This window comes from Thalassophryne amazonica, chromosome 7, assembly GCF_902500255.1.
Source record: "Thalassophryne amazonica chromosome 7, fThaAma1.1, whole genome shotgun sequence".
Taxonomy (NCBI): domain Eukaryota; kingdom Metazoa; phylum Chordata; class Actinopteri; order Batrachoidiformes; family Batrachoididae; genus Thalassophryne; species Thalassophryne amazonica.
The window spans coordinates 119,518,889-119,541,450 of NC_047109.1; the positions used below are offsets into that span (position 1 = coordinate 119,518,889).

At 43.8% G+C, this 22,562-nt stretch overlaps 1 protein-coding gene across 1 annotated transcript in view; it reads left to right on the top strand.

Annotated features, from left to right (window-relative positions):
- Positions 1–22,562, top strand: part of me1 (malic enzyme 1, NADP(+)-dependent, cytosolic) — a 236,921-nt gene that overhangs the window by 201,998 nt on the left and 12,361 nt on the right. Inside the window, 1 exon segment of the mRNA XM_034175424.1 lies at positions 10,264–10,367. Within this exon segment, the coding sequence (XP_034031315.1) occupies positions 10,264–10,367 (104 nt within the window).

A 22,562-nucleotide genomic window follows, 5' to 3' on the forward strand; every position in this document is an offset into this window, starting at 1 on the left:
GGGTTGCAGGAGAAGACACCACTCCCATCTCTGGATGGAGCCACACCTCAAACAGAGAAAAAAAAAAAACTGAATCAGGCATCAGAAAGACAACAAATACAGTATAATTTGTCAGTATTAAACAACAAGAAAAACAGAAGAAATACTAAGGTGATCACCGGCTACTAGACCTAAGCTTCACTAAAAGACCCAGAATTTAGATAAAGTTGAGGCTGCGGCACGCTCCGTTTACTAATAAAATTAATTTAAAAGAGTAAAAAGTGTAAAACAAAACTATACCAGTATGCTAGCTATACGAAAGGGAAAATAAGTGTGGTCTGGTGTTGGTCATGGCCTCATCCTGGATCAGGGCTGACTTGATTTTACGTGTATAGGTTCCATCATCACTGTTTGCCATCTTGGAAATTTCTCTGGTGTATTTTTGTTGCTCCTGCTGCGGTCCCTGTACGACCGCAGCAGGTAGTAAGTCATTGCCGGTAGTAAGTCAAAGCTGTTTCCAGTGCACGTTGGCCTCCGCCAGGGCTGCCTTTTGTCACCGGTTCTGTTCATTACTTTTATGGACAGAATTTCTAGGCGCAGCCAGGGTGTAGAGGGGGTCTGGTTTGGGAACCACAGAATCTCATCTCTGCTGTTTGCGGACGATGTGGTTCTGTTGGCTTCGTCAAATCAGGACCTTCAGCGTGCACTGGGGCGGTTTGCAGCCCAGTGTGAAGCGTCCGGGATGAAAATCAGCACCTCCAAATCCGAGGCCATGGTTCTCGACCGGATAAAGGTGCTTTGCCCTCTTCAGGTTGGTGGAGTGTCCTTGCCTCAAGTGGAGGAGTTTAAGTATCTCCGGGTCTTGTTCACGAGTGAGGGACAGATGGAGCGTGAGATCAATAGACGGATCGGTGCAGCATCTGCAGTGATGCGGTCGCTGTATCGGACCGTCGTGGTGAAGAGAGAGCTGAGTAGGGGGGCAAAGCTCTCGATTTACCGATCGATCTACGTTCTGATCCTCACCTATGGTCATGAGATTTGGCTCATGACCGAAAGAACGAGATCGCGAGTACAAGCGGCCGAGATGAGTTTCCTCTGCAGGGTGGCTGGGCGCTCCCTTAGAGATAGGGTGAGGAGCTCGGTCACTCGGGAGGAGCTCGGAGTCGAGCCGCTGCTCCTCCACGTCGAAAGGAGTCAGTTGAGGTGGCTCGGGCATATTTTTCGGATACACCCTGGACGCCTCGCTGGAGAGGTGTTCCAGGTACGTCCCATTGGGAGGAGGCCCCGGGGAAGACCGAGGACACGCTGGAGGGACTACATCTCTCGGCTGGCTTGGGAACGCCTTGGGATTCCCCCGGAGGAGCTGGAGGAGGTGTGTGTGGATCAGGAGGTCTGGGCGGCTTTGCTTGAGCTGCTACCCCCGCGACCCGACTCCAGATAAAGCGGAAGAAAATGGATGGATGGATGGTATTTTTGTTGTTGTTGGTTTGGCCAGAGCAGATGGTCACCCCTCAGAGTCTGGTCTGCTTGAGGTTTCTTCATTCTCTGGAGGGAGTTTTTCTTGCTTCTGGGGTGGGGTGGTGGTGTTGGAGCTTGGTGTGACTTTTGTTGTAATTTGGTGCTGTATTAAATTGAATGTATGATCATGTCAGCCTTGTTTCTTTTTGCTCATCTCAAAATACAACATATGGTTGAATAACTTTAAAGATGTGACTCTTGTGTTCTGCTTGTAGTTCTTCACATGTAAAGAAAAAACCTGTAACAAACTTTGATATCAATCAATCAATCAACTTTTTTCTTATATAGCGCCAAATCACAACAAACAGTTGCCTCAAGGCGCTCCATATTGTAAGGCAAGGCCATACACTCTAATGGGGTAATATGGTACTACGAGGTCCCTAAGATAAGATGGGACCTGATTATTCAAAACCTTATAAGTAAGAAGAAGAATTTTAAATTCTATTCTAGAATTAACAGGAAGCCAATGAAGAGAGGCCAACACGGGTGAGATATGCTCTCTCCTTCTAGTCCCCGTCAGTACTCTAGCTGCAGCATTCTGAACCAACTGAAGGCTTTTTAGGGAACTTTTAGGACAACCTGATAATAATGAATTACAATAGTCCAGCCTAGAGGAAATAAATGCATGAATTAGTTTTTCAGCATCACTCTGAGACAAGACCTTTCTGATTTTAGAGATATTGCGTAAATGCAAAAAAGCAGTCCTACATATTTGTTTAATATGCGCTTTGAATGACATATCCTGATCAAAAATGACTCCAAGATTTCTCACAGTATTACTAGAGATCAGGGAAATGCCATCCAGAGTAACGATCTGGTTAGACACCATGCTTCTAAGATTTGTGGGGCCAAGTACAATAACTTCAGTTTTATCTGAGTTTAAAAGCAAGAAATTAGAGGTCATCCATGTCTTTATGTCTGTAAGACAATCCTGCAGTTTAGCTAATTGGTGTGTATCCTCAGGCTTCATGGATAGATAAAGCTGGGTATCATCTGCGTAACAATGAAAATTTAAGCAATACCGTCTAATAATACTGCCTAAGGGAAGCATGTATAAAGTGAATAAAATTGGTCCTAGCACAGAACCTTGTGGAACTCCATAATTAACCTTAGTCTGTGAAGAAGATTCCCCATTTACATGAACAAATTGTAATCTATTAGACAAATATGATTCAAACCACCGCAGCGCAGTGCCTTTAATACCTATGGCATGCTCTAATCTCTGTAATAAAATTTTATGGTCAACAGTATCAAAAGCAGCACTGAGGTCCAACAGAACAAGCACAGAGATGAGTCCACTGTCCGAAGCCATAAGAAGATCATTTGTAACCTTCACTAATGCTGTTTCTGTACTATGATGAATTCTAAAACCTGACTGAAACTCTTCAAATAGACCATTCCTCTGCAGGTGATCAGTTAACTGTTTTACAACTACCCTCTCAAGAATCTTTGAGAGAAAAGGAAGGTTGGAAATTGGCCTATAATTAGCTAAGATAGCTGGATCAAGTGATGGCTTTTTAAGTAATGGTTTAATTACTGCCACCTTAAAGGCCTGTGGTACATAGCCAACTAACAAAGATATGTGAAACATGTTTTTGGAACATTGGAAGTCTTCTGGGGAGGAATGTGGAAGCTGTGTAATCTGTGCATGAGAAGCTGCAGTAAATCATTTCTGCGGTTATCTCCTCTCATGGAACACACGATAAGGACAGAGACGCACTCAGTGTGGAGTCTGCAGGACGTCCAGGTTTTGTCTCCCTGGACTTGATTTGTCTGTGTATCTCGGGGGGACCTCAGCACACTTGCTGTTGCTGAAATGGCAGTCTGTGATGTCATGGTGGACAATGTGCCCTTTATCTTCCCTGGGTGGGCTTTCACAGTTCCACAGATGGGTGTCCTTGATTTCGGACCAGGCGCCACTTGATCTCTGGCCTTGTTCCACTGCCCCCTGCAGTTATTATTGTGGGTTTTTTTTTTTTTTTTTCAAAAAGGTAGTTTTTGCATCTTTATACTGTAACTTCAAGTAGCAATGCACCAAGAGTTCAGTACCTCAAAGCAATCCCATGTAGCTTTATACGAGGTCTGTCCAAAAAGTAATGGACCTTTTTATTTTTTTCAAAAACTATATGGATTTGAATCACGTGTGATTGCATCAGCCAAGCTTGAACCTTCATGCGCATGTGTGAGTTTTTTCACTCCTGTCGGTTGCGTCATTCGCCTGTTGGCAGGCTTTGAGTGAGCACTGGTCCACCCCCCGCGTCGGATTTTTATTGTCAGTGAAGTGGCTGAGAGGCTGCCGCTTTGCTCCATGAAATTTTTTTCAGAAACTGTTAGAGACAGCCAGTTGGAAACCATTTGAAAGATTCAGATGGATTTCAGTGAAGATTCTGTTGGCGTCACACGGATTAAGGAGTGTTAAAACCTTTTTAAGGACGGCCCACAGTGGCGGAGGGCGTGGGGTGCACCGAGCGGCCATCGACAGGCTGGAACGACCAGATCATTTCTAAACTGAACGCTGTGTTGATCTGGGACATTGTGTGACTACCACCGAAATGGCAAGAGAGCTGGACATAGCACTTTTGCGGCACATTCCACTGTTACAGAAGATTTTGTAATGAAAGACGTGCGGAGGAATTTGTGCGTCGGCACGGAGCCGCTCATTGCGCGCAACAAAAAAACCACCTCCGTGTTGGAAGTCTCGCAGGACATGTTGTGGCATGTCCAGCTGTTACACAATTTCTCGGATACTCACTCGACTGAAAAGCCACCGAAAGCCGTCTGAATCTTCTGAATGGTTTCCAAACCATTTCATGGAGCAAAGTGGTAGTCTCTCAGCCATTTCCCTGACAATAAAAATCCGACGAGGGGGGTGGACCACTGCTCACTCAAAGCCCGCCCACAGGTGAATGACGCAACCGACAGGTGTGAAAAAACTCACGCATGCGCACGAAGGTTCAAACTTGGCTGATGCAGTCACACATGATTCAAATCCATATAGTTTTTGAAAAAAATAAAAAGGTCCGTTACTTTTTGGACAGACCTCGTATTACTTTTCCTACAGTTTAACAGTTCTAAATTTGGAAAAAAGTTGCCACAAGACCATAAAAAAGGGACTTCTGTGTCTCCAGAAAGTCCAAACTATAAATCCATGCACGAGCTCTAATCCCTATTCAGAGGAAAGAGGCTTTGCACCACAAAGGACAGCTTGATTAGTCAACATCAGATAATCTGACAGGAAGACAACACATGTCAAACCTTTAGTCCATTAAAATGACCCGTGTCAGTCTCACTTATGAATACGAGCAAATCCAACCCACCAGAAATTCACCTTGACAGGACTGAACACTGAAAGGAAAAACTGACTCACAAGATCTCATTCAAATAATCATCATCATATTCATGTCACGGCGTGTCATGCTTCTGTAACGTCGCTTAAAAAAAAACTTTTTATTTGTTTACTTCTTTCTTTTCAAACTATTTTTAATGTTTTGGGGTTGTCTTTTCAATTGGGACAAAATGAATTCAGCTGGTGCGTTATTTATTTAGAACATAAACACCATGGCAACAAGCAGAAGCTAACGAGTTGGTTAACATTATTGGGCAAGAAAAGAGGGAGAAAATGGCTTTTTGTTGCCACTGAACAGTCAGAAACATCATTAGAAGTGTACAGTTCCAACAACTGTTTCAGTGCAGAGCGAAACATGCAGGCATTTACCTCACCAAAAGTAAATATTCTTCTTAAATAACTGATTATACTGTTAACTTACCTTAGCCTCACTGCCCTCCTCTCTTGCAGCTGTCCACTGAGGCATTCCAAGTTGATTGCTGAGGAGGGGCTGGTTGTGTAAGACCTAGCCGCTCCTCAGTGGACAGCTGCGTTTACATTTAGTGAGGTAAACCTGTGTACTTTTAAGGCCACATGGAAACAGCCTAGGCAACCAGACACTTCTAATGACGTATTTACCCTGAGCTGTTATCACCTCATCCAATATCATTACCAGCCCGTTAGTGTCTGCTTGCAGCTACAGTGTTTGCCTTCTAAATAAACAAATGCACCAATTCATTTTTGCCCCAATAGGTTATTCTTGTGAGACTTGAACCCCTGCGTGATAGTGCAGGATTTGACTGCTTCCGGGGACAACCTGCCATTGCGCAACACAAACACAGAATCACTTCCAACAGAAAAATGATGTGCTGTGTTCTTTTCGGCAGCAATCACAGAAGCAGTTGTGAAAAGTGCATTTTTTTTTTTGTTCCCAGTGGAGAAGGGAAGACGAGGTCGTGTCGGTAAGTTTTAGCAAGATTTATCATCATTTATCATCATCCGTACCAGCTGTCACTCATCATCCGTACCAGCTGTCACTCATCATCCGTACCAGCTGTCACTCATCATCCGTACCAGCTGTCACTCATCATCCGTACCAGCTGTCACTCATCATCCGTACCAGCTGTCACTCATCATCCGTACCAGCTGTCACTCATCATCCGTACCAGCTGTCACTCATCCACTACTCATCACCACCACCATAAAGGCCGGACTGCAACTCCACCTCCCTGCTGAGAAATCAGCTACCATTCAGGTAACTTCTCTGCTGACTTAACACTGACTAATAGTCTGAACTTCTTTGCAGCCATTTTCCTGTGGTGTGTCCTTATCTGTGGGATTGGCGTTTGGTGTGATCAGCGACGGCTTCGCTTCACACCCCAACCAGATAAGTGGTTAGACAGGAGCTGCACGAGTGTGTGATTGGAGGTGGAGGTTCTCCCTCCCAATTGTATACAGACTGTGGGATTACTGAGTGTGCGAACTCACACTCATCTGGACTGTCTCTGTTCTCTGCCAGCAGTACCGGGTCTGACTGCTGAAGACAGCAGCCACCTGGGGCGCAGGGCTTGGCGGCTCCGGTGTTCTTCAGCTCCGTTGGTGATGGAAGCTGTGTGGGGATCCAGCTCTTCTCTCGCCAGGCGTCTTCTATCGTTGAGCCTGCCCACACGTCACCTGGTGTATGATTGACAGTCCACCATATTGTTATTGTCTGTACGTTGTTGTGCGATTCACAACATTAAATTGTTACTTTTGGCTTATCCATTGGCCGTTCATTAACGCCCCCTGTTGTGGGTCCGTGTCACGACACTTTCACAACAATCACAGTTTCTTCAACCACAGCCACAGAAACCAGTCAGTCATTCAGAGTTTTCTCAGGTGTCTTGGTGGCTTCCCTCACCAGTCACTACCTAGTCCAGACACATTTGCTGTTCAGTATTGTGGTGTTTGTATTTCTTGAACTCCAAGACAAGTTCAGTGAAATGTTCATGTGTCCATTCTCTGATATGGCAAAGAAAAGTCTGCTATAAAAGTGATGGTTTACTTGTGTGATACTAAACAGCATCCAGACACATGAATTCCACTTTTTTTTTTTTTTAATTCACGTTATATAGATTTGTTTTCACTGTAAGTTTAAATGGCACCATTTCTGAATATTTAATACAGTGAATCCTATTTTTCATATTTAATCTCATAAAAAGTTGTGTTGAGGCTTGAGGGTTCCCAAACATTTGCAGACATCTGTAGCAGAAAGGTTGCAGTCGCATAAAGAAATCTTGCAGACTTGAGTTGAAAAACTGGAAAATAACTTGAATAAATGACAACTCCAGGGCGTCCGTATGAGCTCCTCCAGCTGAGAAACAGTGAACGTGCATGAAAACTCAAAGCTGCAGGGACTTTGGCCTCCTAATTTCAGGACCTTTGTACCTTGTAGAGGTGAAAGTACATTATCATCAATACTACCTTCACATGACGCCTTCCTGTATTATTTTAACAGATTTTCTTGAGCATATTAACCTGAAGTAGTTTGGCAAATGTTAATGCACCAGAGCCAACATGCCACCAAACTGATCACTGCGTTTCATCTCATCTTTTTGTCCTCTGGCATTGAAATGTCTTGCTGATATGTGTGCGTGGGACCAAATGAAAGTGTTGATCTCGTCTTGGTTACAGTTTAGCTCGGCCTCATCCGTCATACTGCTCCATGCGCCAGGAAATGTTGTCAACTTTAAATAAATATTGCAGTTTTTGGACCTGGCAACTTTTGACTTCGCCACGGAAAGCTGGTTGCTACCTTCTCCAAGCCGCGCTCATCTCAGTGGCCCTCTGTAATTATCCATCTTTGAAATCCCTTAGAAGTAAAGGTCTCATGTCCCAGTGAGGCATGACACTGTTCGGGATCAGTTCTCCACCCTCTGGGATCAAAATGTGTGCCGAGTACAGGGCAGGCTGAGCTTGAGACTTTATCGACCAAACGTTGGGTTTTTGTAAACTGTGGAGTTACTGTTTGCGTATTACTTGTGCTGCTGACTGTGTCAAAGATAATATGATAAATGGACGACATGTCTGTATCACCTTTCCATCTGATACAGACACTCAGAGTGCTTTACAGAAATACATCACATTCACCCGTTCACACACCAATGTCATGGTGCTATCAAACAAGGTGCTCAACTGCACATTGAGACCAGATTGGGGGCTTTAGGACTTTGCTTATAGGTGGCCTATTGGTTTTCCTGTCCTGATTGGAGAATTGAACCTATGACCCTCTGGTCACAAGCCCACTTCTCTAACCTCTAGCCCTCACTTCCCTGTTCTGTGCAAGCACACTGTCAAGAACTTTGACCCAAAATGGCTGGACGCAAATGAGAGACTCACAGAGAGGCATAGAGTGTAAAAAAGGGTTTACTGAAAAACCAGGCAAAGGTCGGTACACAGGCGGGCAAGCCAAAGTCCTCAAGGAAATCCAAATCATGAGACAAATCAAGAGGAGATCAGAAACAGGTAAAAGGTTCAGTATACTGCAAGGCAGAAAACAAGATCAAGGACTTGGGGAAAAAAGGCTGGAATGAAGACTCGGGGAACGAGGAACTGGCAGAGACAGGAGGAAAACAAAGGGTTAAATAACAGGTGTGATGAGGGAAAATGAGCCACAGGTGTGGGAGAACAGCCAGGAAGAGGGCGCGGCAAACAAAAGGGACAAGACACACCCAGGCCCGACCCCAATCACAAGACAAGAGCGTGCAGTCAGCAAAACACAAAGCAGACAAAACCTGAACAAAACGATAAACCCAAACATGAATACAATGAAAATATAAAAACCCACACATGAAATAACCACATGACTTACAGTCACTGTAGCTCACTGTGAAACTTGCCTGTTCTGTCAGCTTCTTTATGTTCCACTGGGCTGATACCCCGCATGTTCTTGCAGTAAGACTGGTGCTGGAAACCAGCAGCTTAGATACCTTTGGTGATGAGGAAAGCTTCACTGACCTCAACTTCTGGGATCTTTGTAGAATCAGTGGATACCCTTGTTGCAACACTGGAGAAGCTGAGTAAGGGACCAGAGTCTGGCTATCTCAAAACCCAGCATTTAAAACTCTGTTTTCTGAGCCATGATCCATAAACTGTTCACTTTGTCACCAAAATAACCTGTAAATAAGTAGTTCCCAAACATCTTCCTTCCAGACCTTAAAACAAACAACACGTATAAAACAAGGTTGAGTTTTATTGATGAGACATTATTAAAAACAGGCACAAACTAGTTTAGAATCTGTGTTTAATGAACAGAGAAAAGAACAATGTATGTCTACAAGTATGAGTGTCAGCTGAAGACCAAAGGATGCACCCAGAAACACATCGGGTCGTCTGATTCTCCACTTCAAGAACAACAGGCAGATTTTTGCAGGTCTGCTTTGCTCAAAGTAGAAATATGTGTAGACTGTGTGCAAAGTGACAGGAAGCGTTTGTTCGGGCAGCAGGTTTGCACATGTGGTTCACATTAAGCACTTCTGCAGACAAACAGGTGTGTGTGTGTGTGTGTGTGTGTGTGTGTGTGTGTGTGTGTGTGTGTGTGTGTGTGTGTGTGTGTGTGTGTGTGTGTGTGTGTGTGCGCATCCTATATATTGATATAATGTATCATATCGTCCTCCTGTCTTTAATTTTTCTATTCACAAAATGTTAGGATCGAACAGAAAAACCATTTTTCAGTTCCATGATCAAAACACGGTTCGTAGCTCCGGCCAACGCCAAAAGCGTTTTCTCATGAGCACCCAGGCTTTGAGTGGAGTTTCTCCTTGTCATTTTGACTTGCATTCGTTTATGTGTGTTGCACTTCATGTTGTCTGTGTTTACAGTTTTATTCTTTACACACATCATTAACCCCCTCAAATCCGCCGGGGCTCTGGCGCCTTCATGTGGCAGCGTCTATATCAGCGGTATTCAGCTCATTCCAGAAAAGAACAGAGAGGGAGGGTGCAGGTTATTTTCCACCAGGTGGTTTCACTGATTAACATCACTTTGAGCAGATGGAATCTGTTAATCACTCAAATCACCTGGTGGAAAAAAAAACCCTGCACCCTCCCTCTCCGTCCTTTCTGGAACGAGCTGAATGTCCCTGGTCTATATATTGTGTGTGTGCGTGTGTGGGGGGGGGGGGGGGGGGGGGGGGGGGGGGGGCAGCTCCTGACAGATGACTGACTGATTCTCAGAGAATCCAGTTATGAGTTGAGAGAATAATCATCACATGTTCTGCATTATTTCAGAGCCTTTGTTTTAGATTTGATCTATTCAGCCAAAACATCCAGCGAAGGGTTTCTGGATGACTGCCCCTTTAAGTAGTCCAGTGTACATTCTGCTCATCCCTGGACACCAGTCCGTGCTGAAACTAACTTGTATCATGTTTGAGTCCATTTTCTGACCCATCCCGGTGTCCACAGGCCCTGCTGAGTGATCCTCTGTACATCGGGCTGAGGCATAAGAGGGTGCGAGGACGGGCCTACGACGAGCTGCTGGATGAGTTCATGAAGGCTGTGTCAGACAGGTGAGCGCGCTGAGCCACACGTCAGGATGCACCACACAAGAACTGTGCCCCCTGTTCCTCCCATCTGAAACCTTATTACATCTCAACATCCGCCTGTTGAAACGTGTTCAGGAAACTCTGGTAATCAGAGTTTTTGGTTTCGCTGGCAGGATTTTCTGAGCCCAGTATGGTTGTGGGCTCAGCTAACGAGCTCTTCAGATGCCATCTGAACTGTCACCAGCTGAACCGCTTTCTCTAAAATCCACTGTGATGAGACTTGGTTATTAGTACACACAAAGCTTCAGCATGTTTTCAAGCAGCAGATTCAGAGGAAGATCTGCCCCGTTTTTACATGCAGAACCCAAAAACAGCGGCTTCGTTTGACTTCAGAGGTCTGCACACGTTGTCACTGTGGCTTAGTGGAGTGTCACACATCACCACATCAAGCACATTACAGAACCAGCTTTGGTCCTGGATGGCAACCACCCAGGCAGACAACCAGTCCACCCCCACCCGTCAAAAGTCACCATCTATCTGCCAGAGCCAGGTGGAGGTGGAGGCTCAGTCCTCCAAAAATCAGATTGAGATTCTATTCATCATATATAAAATATCATTTCCAGTTGAGATTTTGGTCCATGTCTTCCATTTGACCTCTGTCTCTTGTGATATGAAACTTGCTCCCATAAAAGCATCACACCAGTTAGGATGCCGCAGTGGTTCAGTGGTTGATGATCAACCAGTTCGAGTGTAGAATTTAAGGTTTTGAGAAACATTTCTTGTTGACTTTTTGGTCTGGCTTCATAGAAATGCCTGATCCAGAAATTAAACAAGAAGCCATGGACCAGCAGATCCCCTGCCGAGGCATCTTCTGGTCCCTGACAGGTGCCTTTGAGTCCTGTTTGTAGGTTATACCTAAACTTTGTGTGCTCAGCACATGCAGTAGAGTCTCTATGACCTGAAATACGATGCTGAAGAAAAGACCCAGTGACCTTATTAATATGCAAATTAGATCACTGTTGCTATGGTGATTGTTCTGCCCACTGGGACTACCCATGTGCCAACTTTGGTTAGTTTAGGACCAAAGGCCTTGGAGATGCAGTGGCAGATGTTCTGTCTGTGGTGCTCTTAGGTCATCCCAGTCTCACAACCAAGACCTGACACAAACGAACATCAATATGTGATGAGACGGGTACCCCAAAACCCCAGCCATAGTCCTAGCCATAACAAAACACAGCTGAATGTCCCCTGAAGACGTGGACATGAAGCAGACGGTGTGTGTGTGTGCTGTCAGACAGAAATGACACAGCTGTCAAAAACACATCTATCCACCAGTCACCAAATTACACAGTGGGGGTCCCCAACTCGTCGCATTGTGAAGGAAAGCGGCGCAGACCAAAACATCTGACTGTTGGGAGTGAGAATGTGTAGCTCAACTACACTGATGTGTTGTTTGAATCTACAGCCGATAAATTGCAGCACGTCTTTAAGAAAGTCGACAAGAGTGTGTAACTGCTTCATCTGGTTCTATCAGGCTTTCTGGCACTAGGTGACTGCTGGACTCACGGACACAGGAGTAGGAGTAAAAAGGCTTTATGGTAAATGGACTGCATTTATATAGCGCTTTTCCATCTGCATCAGACACTCAAAGTGCTTTACAATTATACCTCACATTCACCCTGATGTCAGGCTGCTGCCATACAAGGCACTCACTACATACCAGGAGCAACTAGGGGATTACGGACCTTGCCCAAGGGCCCTTAGTGATTTTCCGTTTAGGCTGGGATTTGAACCGAGCCCAACGCTTAACCACTAGACCATCACGTCCCCTAAGAATCCAAACATCGCAGATTAAGGAGAGGCAGTCGGCAAGGCAGAGGTGCAGGTGATCGACAGGCGGGGGCAAGGTCATGCAAGGAGCAAAGTTCAAAAAACACGGCGTAACAGAGTTCAGAGGCTAAGACAAAGGCACAGTCCAAAAAACAAGGCAGGGTCTAACTCGGGCAGGCAATCAGGCAAGGACAAAAACAGAGCTGGGACAAAGACAAGGAAGTCCAACGAAGTAGCAGTGAGGAGGCAAACACAACGGGCTTAAATAGAGAAGGTAGTGATTAGGAAACAAGACACACGTGTGGGAGAAGGTTCTGGAAGGGAGGCGTGGTCAGGTGAATCCAAAAGGCGGGAAGAGGCAAGAGTGAGAGGGACTGGTCATGGCAGACAGAGACAAAGATGAAACAGGCAGGTGCAAGAGTGTGAGTGAATGAATGAGGCAAAGACAAAGAGGAGACGGGGAAGAACGAGAAGAAAGATAAATCATAAACCACTGGCCGAATAAAATACTAACATGAACAGAGTAGCACTGAGAAACGAATATAAGAAGGGAACAAGAAAAAAATAAATACTAAAGCAAAACTAGAACGGAGCTCACATGTGGCAAAAGAAATTAAACAGGTCATTCAATATATGACAGAAACAAACATATGATTCAACTAATGATTAAACGATGACAAAAACAAAGACTGGACACAAACTAGAACGGAACTAAACTCGTGATCAAAAAATGCTGTGTCATGTTTAGGCCATGTGGCTAACTGGGTCAAACTTTAAAGACGTGAAAGCAGGATGGCCACTGTTACATCTTTTCACATGATAAGATAATGAAAGACACCAGTTTTTACAAGATATACTTTTGGTGCAGACAAATATCTTAACAAGAACACAGTGAATGACTGTGCAGATATCAGGAACATATTTTTTTGCAAACTTGCTGATGGTCATCGCTCTTAACCTCACGTAACCCCAGCAGAAACACAACAGCGTGTTAACATGGGTTTAGAGAGTCGGAAATCAATGTTATATGACGTATGTATTTCTAAGGTATTTATTAACACGCATGACTAAAGTATGATAAACAGAAAATAAAACCAGTGACAAAAATATTATACACAGAAAAGAAATGAACAGAAACAAACTGTGATACAAGTTAGCAAATGAGAAAAATAAAACGACTACTAAACCAAACACGGGGCAGACAGTGGATAAAGGAACACACGATGACTGGACTCATAACACGGTCAAAACTGACAGGTTCTAGTGGTCAGAAATCTGAGTGTCAGCAGGCGACACACGGATGAACATCACGCTGTTTCAACGCGCACCTGTTTGAAGAAGCAGCCATTGTGTTAGCTGGAAGCTCACGTGTGTGTTGATGGCGTCGCTTCCAGAGATGGTGCCTGTGGACCTGGTTTTCAGGAGAAACCGTGTCCTGCGTCTGTGGTCAGTGAACTATATGTGCTCATGTCTTTCCCAGTAATTCGGACTGATGGTGTCATTGTGACGTTCTCTGGTTTGTCAGTGGCTGATGGTGAAAGGTTGGCTCGAGTCTCTTTGAAGCACAGTGAAGCCTGGAAGGGTTTCGTAGTACACGTGGTCCTCCTCTGGTTTGTTGGTGTTGATCTTCTGTTTCTCCTCAGCATTTGTATCTGAAGCGTTTGTTCAGATCTTTTCATTGATGAGACTTTTGTTTGCCTCTGACTTTGTTACATGGAGGAAGTCTGCATCTCTGTGTCCTTCTGTGCTGCGGAACCATCAGAGCCACAGACATGTGGGCCTGGTTACACTTTATCCTAAACCAGAGAGACCAGCTTCCAGAGCCTGAAGCCTGGATCTGGGGCCTCCTCCAGCTGGCAGCAGAAGGCCATGACTCTTAATAGCCGGGTGGCTTCTCAACTACAGGGAACAGCGATGCTTTTTTTCCTCCAAAAGGAGCCAGATTGGCAGAAAATGAATAATTATAGGCTCAAAGATTGAACGAATGATTACAGCTTTACAGCCCTTTAAGTAATATACATGTTTAGTTTCTTAGAAAACTAAACATGAACTAAAATACTCACATTGACTCATCAATAAGCAGAACTCGGGAGCTTTTTATTTTTTAATTCTTACTGTATTTTTCTCTATGGGCTGGAATGGTGAGTGATGGAAACCCAGTGTTAGAGTCCGGTCCATCTGCTGGGCACCACTTTAGAATCTGGTCTTGTTGAAAAACCAGGTGTTGACTTCAGCCAGAATTTAAGTTGATTCAACATCATTAGTCAAACACATTCCTGTAAAAAGGATCAACTATGGCTCAGTAACAGTCTGGAAACCCTTTGAAACATAATTACTGTTATTTCCTTTCAACACGCTGCCTTCACACATGATGCCTACTAGAGATCCCAGTGGCAGTAATAATACTACACAATAGTATAATAATATACCACTGTAGTGTGGTCTTCAGGCAGGTCGAGTCAGGTCAATTGGACTTGTTTAGATTCCTGAAGACCTGGATGACTGAATCTCCACAGACAATGCTGTGGTTCAGATCCATTAGAGAAAGAGCGCTGCACATTTAGAAAGCTTTGCACTCACTCTCCGGCTACCAGACATTCAGTGGAACGGCAGCGTGTCAAACATTTGACTGGTAGTGTAGATTAGGGGCGGTTTTTTGTTGTTGTTGTTGCTGCTGTTTTTTAATCACGTAACCACTCACATAAGCAGAAAGTAATGGAACAACCATACTTTTAATTTTTGTAACACCTCCAAACAGAAATATTGTCAATATTCTCTTCAGTATTATAAATAAATATAGCACTTGGCGAACTTCTGTTGTCCCTGCGTTCATGGTAAATGTCCACCAGGTGGAGATATTTCTCCATTTCAAGAACCTTGGGACACGACAACGGCCAACCTGTTGCTTATAGTAGTAGATAAGTTATTGGTGTGTTATAGAGCTTAGGCACCATCTTCAGGTAACTTTACACTCCAAGTATTGTCCAAATGCTACTAAAACACAGTTTTAAAATCCACAGGAGAGGACTCAAAGACACAACTTACACAGCAAATTTCAGTAAATCAGAATGACAGTAACCTAAGAAACAGGAATGTGACGAATGGTTAGGAACAAAACCAAATAAATAACGCCTGTGAACAAACATAACACGGTAACAGAGCGAAGCTGACACCGAGCTGAGACGCAGGAACAGTGAGCGCAATCCAGCAGTTACAAGTACGACAGACAGAAGCGTATTTGTCCAAATGAAACACAGGTGAGGCACATTACTAATGAGCTGGTGTTGAATCAAAATGAAACACAGTCCTCTGAGGGTTACCGTCTTTAACTACAAGGATTCCAGAGTACAAAACCTGCTGACATGAACCAAAAATAAAAGGAACCAAAGTAGAAGTAAGTACAATGTAAGAAGTCAAAACTTCTTGAAATGATGTACTACAGTGGACAAAATGTGCAATCTGCATATTTGCATTTGTGCAGTTATTCAGGAGCACATGTGGTGTGATGTCAGAAACAGGTCAGTGGAAACTGACCTGAACTGGTGTTGTTGCAGTGGAATCAATGGAGAACCCAGGACACGTAAGCCTGAGCCCAAAGGAAGTTAACCCAAAATAAGAGAGGGAACATGAGATCTATAAACAGAGAGCTGTCAGGCCACCATCTCTAAACCCACCACACCTCGGAACTGCTCCAGGTCTCAGATACCAACCCCCGAGGCAGACAACTGGTCCATCACTACTTCTCTAAAGTGACCGTGTGTCTACCACAGCCAGGTGAAAAATGGGTGTCTCCTGGGGTCCTCAACACTGAGGCACCTGCATGCTGGATCAGGCCCAGAGAAACATGTGGCCTCACAATGCACAATGAGTACTGTCAGCAGTACCCAGGAACCCAGAGACCGAGTACAAAAACTGCCTTTAACAACAGGAAGCACCAGGACCCTAAAGACTTCCTGCTCAAACGCCTGTGTCCAGGCTGAGCACCAGTTATTAATGAGGCTGCGCTCATTAATAACTGGTGCTGTGCCGTAAATGCACAGTGGGCTGGAACCTTTTACATCTGCCCTGAGAAAGGCAGCTTCAAATAACCCGATGGATGGATGGAAGAAGCAGCGGAGAACAGGACGCGGAATGCAGAATGACGGGTTGGGGATTTGAGGAATAATGTGTACTGAGAGACACAGACTCCCTGGGGAGGATTTATTGCGGGGGGGTAACAGAATGCCCGTGTGTGTGCACAAACACACATGTATGGACACGGCTTCCACAGCTGTGTTTGGACAGTGCAGCCGCGTTGTAACCTCTCCGAGTGTCTGTGAATGCTCTCAGACTGAAGGAATGACTGTGTCTCTCCCTCCAACATGTTTTCTGTCCACTTTTTAGCTGGAGAGTCTGATTTCATTGGGTCTTGGATGACGCTGAGTCTGACTTCCTGAAGGAGCTGGGTCACTCGTTAACGCCACCATCCTGACGACTGGCCCAGACCGAATACTAAATGAGTGATCCACCACATGGATAAACGCTTTTTGTTTGACGCTCTCATTGATATTATTGAGGTGTAATTAAACTGTGGGCGGGGCTTCAGTGGATACGTTGCTCCAAGCTTGAATGTATTTTCTGAACTTGTGTTATAGTGGCAGCTCCTAAATCACATACTTACTGAAAGGCTGGTTGGGATTCATCTTTAACAGCCTCTCGGCGGGAAACGTGACGTCTTTTCTGTCTCTCTGCTGCAGATGTTTTTCAGCCAGACGACAGCACCATGTGACAGACAGATTAAATCTGTTGTATTTGTACCAGGCTGCTGATATGGGACGGGCTGTAAAGTGGGCGTCCTTGAAGTGCAGGATCAGCGGTTTGATGCCCGGTTGTGGTCAGAATAAAATGGCACCCGTGTTTTGAGGGAGCGTTGACATGCTGACCGCACCATGTTTGTTCCAACGCTGTTCACAACATTTGAGGTCCTTTTCTTGTGACAAGTCCGAGGCACGTCTGTGCATTAATCATGCTGTTTAATCAGCTTCACGTCGCAGAGGGACAAAATGTCTCAGCAACGGTGACGCGCTCACTCACACTCATTTTAACCAATTTGAGAAGAAACTTAAAAAAAAACCTTTGCATGCATATAAAAAGTCTTTTTTCTTTTTTTTTTTACTTCAGCTCATGAAAACTGGGAACAAAGACAAAAGTGCTACATTTATATTTTGGTTGCATATAGAACATTTTTATTTTTCTCTTTTCTCTGAAGAGGTTGAGCCATTTTCAACATTTTAGTGCCTTTTTACCCAACGGTCATCAAATATGTCCGTCGGGTATTGCGAAGGCTTTGTGTCCGTCCTTCCGTCTGTCTGTGCTCAGTGTAAGTCCAGTCCTGTTAACAGCCAGAGACTTCAGATTCCCAGGGAAAAATCTTGGAACATTCTGCATCAATAAAACAGTCAGGTTCTGTAGAGACTTTCAAGTCCAGACTTAAGACGCACTTATTTTCCCTTTCATATGGCAGCATACTGGTACAGTATGTTAACTCTCTATTCTTTAAATTCATGTTATTAGTAATTGGAGCGTGCCACGGCCTCAACTTTATCTAAATTCTGGGTCTTTTAGTGAAGTTTAGGGCTAGTGGCCGGCGATCACCTTAGTATTTCTCTGTTTTTCTTGTTGTTTAATGCTGACAAATTATACTGTATTTGTTGTCTTTCTGATGCCTGATTCAGTTTTTTTTTTTCTCTGTTTGAGGTGCAGCTCCATCCAGAGATGGGTGTGTTGTCTGTTTCTGAAACCCTCCTATTCATTTTGTGAGTTGTTTTGTAATTTGTGTCTGTATCATGGCCCAAGCAGAGGGTCACCCCTTTCAGTCTGGTCTGCTTGAGATTTCTTCCTCAGAGGGAGTTTTTTTTTTTTTTACCACTGTCGCCTGTGTTCTTGCTCTGGGGGTTAGTAAGATTAGACCTTACTTGTGTGAAGCAGCTTGAGGCAACTTTCGTGTGATCTGACACTATATAAATGAAAATAAATTGAATTGAATTGAACTGAGACACAGACCTTGGACAAGTTCACAGAAGGCTAACCTTGACTAAAAGGTATTTTAAGAGGTTAAAAAGTTGCATTCTGCTCTTATTTTTTATGGTATGATCTCGAGGACGTTAGTGTGGTGACGTCACTTCCTGGTTTTACTAGCTGCTAACTTCACTTTGTGTTTGGCTAAAAATAACATGTTTCTCATATATGATGTAAAGGCTAGCAAGAAATAAACACTTCTAAAACTGGAAACACTGTTTTTGTAATCTGATAACACCTAATCTAATAACATCTCTGGAGTCATTTACACAACATTTCACAGGTGTTAGTGTAGTGACGTCACAGGCTGGTAGCTAGCGGCAAACTCTGTTTTGTTTGTGCGTTAATATATCCTCTTTGTCAATTATTATGTAAAATCTAGCGAGAAATAAACACTTCTAAAATGGAAAACACTGTTTTTGTAATCTGATAACACCTCTGGAGTAATTTATAAGACATTTGTTGTCGTGCGTTACCTGTGCTGCTCCACAGCCTGTCCAGTGGATTTTTATTTTATTTTTTAGCACTGTTGTCGTGCGTTACCTGTGCTGCTCCACAGCCTGTCCAGTGGATTTTTATTTTATTTTTTACCACTGTTGTCGTGCGTTACCTGTGCTGCTCCACAGCCTGTCCAGTGGATTTTGATTTTGATTTTTTTTTTTTTTTGGCGCTGTTGTCGTGCGTTACCTGTGCTGCTCCACAGCCTGTCCAGTGGATTTTTATTTAGCGCTGTTGTCGTGCGTTACCTGTGCTGCTCCACAGCCTGTCTAGTGGATTTTTATTTTGTTTTAGCACTGTTGTCGTGCGTTACCTGTGCTGCTCCACAGCCTGTCCAGTGGATTTTGATTTAGCACTGTTGTCGTGCGTTACCTGTGCTGCTCCACAGCCTGTCCAGTGGATTTTTATTTTTATTTTATTTTTTAGCACTGTTGTTGTGCGTTACCTGTGCTGCTCCACAGCCTGTCTAGTGGATTTTTATTTTATTTTAGCACTGTTGTTGTGCGTTACCTGTGCTGCTCCACAGCCTGTCTAGTGGATTTTTATTTTATTTTAGCACTGTTGTCGTGCGTTACCTGTGCTGCTCCACAGCCTGTCTAGTGTCGGATTCCCTTAGCTTAGCGTAGCTACTAGCTCTTAGCCGTTTTAGCATGGCGGCTTCTCCTGTCTCTCCCGTACTTTTCTGCTCTGGGTGTGAAATGTTTAGTTATTCCTCGGCCTCTTTTAGCAGTAACGGTACTTGTAATAAGTGCAGCTTATTCGTAGCTTTGGAGGCCAGGCTGGGCGAATTGGAGGCTCGGCTCCACACCGTGGAAAATTCTACAGCTAGCCAGGCCCCTGTAGTCGGTGCGGACCAAGGTAGCTTAGCCGCCGTTAGTTCCCCCCTGGCAGACCCCGTGCAGTCGGGAAGGCAGGCTGACTGGGTGACTGTGAGGAGGAAGCGTAGCCCTAAACAGAAGCCCCGTGTACACCGTCAACCCGTTCACATCTCTAACCGTTTTTCCCCACTCGACGATACACTCGCCGAGGATCAAACTCTGGTTATTGGCGACTCTGTTTTGAGAAATGTGAAGTTAGCGACACCAGCAACCATTGTCAATTGTCTTCCGGGGGCCAGAGCAGGCGACATCGAAGGACATTTGAAATTGCTGGCTAAGGCTAAGCGTAAATTTGGTAAGATTGTAATTCACGTCGGCAGTAATGACACTCGGTTACGCCAATCGGAGGTCACTAAAATTAACATTGAATCGGTGTGTAACTTTGCAAAAACAATGTCGGACTCTGTAGTTTTCTCTGGGCCCCTCCCCAATCAGACCGGGAGTGACATGTTTAGCCGCATGTTCTCCTTGAATTGCTGGCTGTCTGAGTGGTGTCCAAAAAATGAGGTGGGCTTCATTGATAATTGGCAAAGCTTCTGGGGAAAACCTGGTCTTGTTAGGAGAGACGGCATCCATCCCACTTTAGAGGGAGCAGCTCTCATTTCTAGAAATCTGGCCAATTTTTTGGGATCCTCCAAACTGTGACTGTCTAGCGTTGGGACCAGGAGGCAGAGCTGTGGTCTTATACACCTCTCTGCAGCTTCTCTCCCCCTGCCATCCCCTCATTACCCATCCCCGTAGAGACGGTGCCTGCTCCCAGACCACCAATAACTAGCAAAAATCTATTTAAGCATAAAATTCAAAAAGAAAAAATAATATAGCACCTTCAATTGCACCACAGACTAAACAGTTAAATGTGGTCTATTAAACATTAGGTCTCTTTCTTCTAAGTCCCTGTTGGTAAATGATATAATAATTGATCAACGTATTGATTTATTCTGCCTAACAGAAACTTGGTTACAGCAGGATGAATATGTTAGTTTAAATGAGTCAACACCCCCGAGTCACACTAACTGTCAGAATGCTCGTAGCACGGGCCGGGGCGGAGGATTAGCAGCAATCTTCCATTCCAGCTTATTAATTAATCAAAAACCTAGACAGAGCTTTAATTCATTTGAAAGCTTGTCTCTTAGTCTTGTCCATCCAAATTGGAAGTCCCAAAAACCAGTTTTATTTGTTATTATCTATCGTCCACCTGGTCGTTACTGTGAGTTTCTCTGTGAATTTTCAGACCTTTTGTCTGACTTAGTGCTTAGCTCAGATAAGATAATTATAGTGGGCGATTTTAACATCCACACAGATGCTGAGAATGACAGCCTCAACACTGCATTTAATCTATTATTAGACTCTATCGGCTTTGCTCAAAAAGTAAATGAGTCCACCCACCACTTTAATCATATTTTAGATCTTGTTCTGACTTATGGTATGGAAATAGAAGACTTAACAGTATTCCCTGAAAACTCCCTTTTGTCTGATCATTTTTTAATAACATTTACATTTACCCTGATGGACTACCCTGCAGTGGGGAATAAGTTTCATTACACTAGAAGTCTTTCAGAAAGCGCTGTAACTAGGTTTAAGGATATGATTCCTTCTTTATGTTCTCTAATGTCATATACCAACACAGAGCAGAGTAGCTACCTAAACTCTGTAAGGGAGTTAGAGTATCTTGTCAATAGTTTTACATCCTCATTGAAGACAACTTTGGATGCTGTAGCTCCTCTGAAAAAGAGAGCTTTAAATCAGAAGTGTCTGACTCCGTGGTATAACTCACAAACTCGTAGCTTAAAGCAGATAACCCGTAAGTTGGAGAGGAAATGGCGTCTCACTAATTTAGAAGATCTTCACTTAGCCTGGAAAAAGAGTTTGTTGCTCTATAAGAAAGCCCTTCGTGAAGCTAGGACATCTTTCTACTCATCACTAATTGAAGAAAATAAGAACAACCCCAGGTTTCTTTTCAGCACTGTAGCCAGGCTGACAAAGAGTCAGAGCTCTATTGAGCTGAGTATTCCATTAACTTTAACTAGTAATGACTTCATGACTTTCTTTGCTAACAAAATTTTGACTATTAGAGAAAAATTACTCATAACCATCCCAAAGATGTATCGTTATCTTTGGCTGCTTTCAGTGATGCCGGTATTTGGTTAGACTCTTTCTCTCCGATTGTTCTGTCTGAGTTATTTTCATTAGTTACTTCATCCAAACCATCAACATGCTTATTAGACCCCATTCCTGCCAGGCTGCTCAAGGAAGTCCTACCATTATTTAATGCTTCAATCTTAAATATGATCAATCTATCTTTGTTAGTTGGTTATGTACCACAGGCCTTTAAGGTGGCAGTAATTAAACCATTACTTAAAAAGCCATCACTTGACCCAGCTATCTTAGCTAATTATAGGCCAATCTCCAACCTTCCTTTTCTCTCAAAGATTCTTGAGAGGGTAGTTGTAAAACAGCTAACTGATCACCTGCAGAGGAATGGTCTATTTGAAGAGTTTCAGGCAGGTTTTTAGAATTCATCATAGTACAGAAACAGCATTAGTGAAGGTTACAAATGATCTTCTTATGGCTTCGGACAGTGGACTTATCTCTGTGCTTGTTCTGTTGGACCTCAGTGCTGCTTTTGATACTGTTGACCATAAAATTTTATTACAGAGATTAGAGCATGCCATAGGTATTAAAGGCATTGCGCTGCGGTGGTTTGAATCATATTTGTCTAATAGATTACAGTTTGTTCATGTAAATGGGGAATCTTCTTCACAGACTAAAGTTAATTATGGAGTTCCACAAGGTTCTGTGCTAGGACCAATTTTATTCACTTTATACATGCTTCCCTTGGGCAGTATTATTAGATGGTATTGCTTAAATTTTCATTGTTACGCAGATGATACCCAGCTTTATCTATCCATGAAGCCAGAGGATACGCACCAATTAGCTAAACTGCAGGATTGTCTTA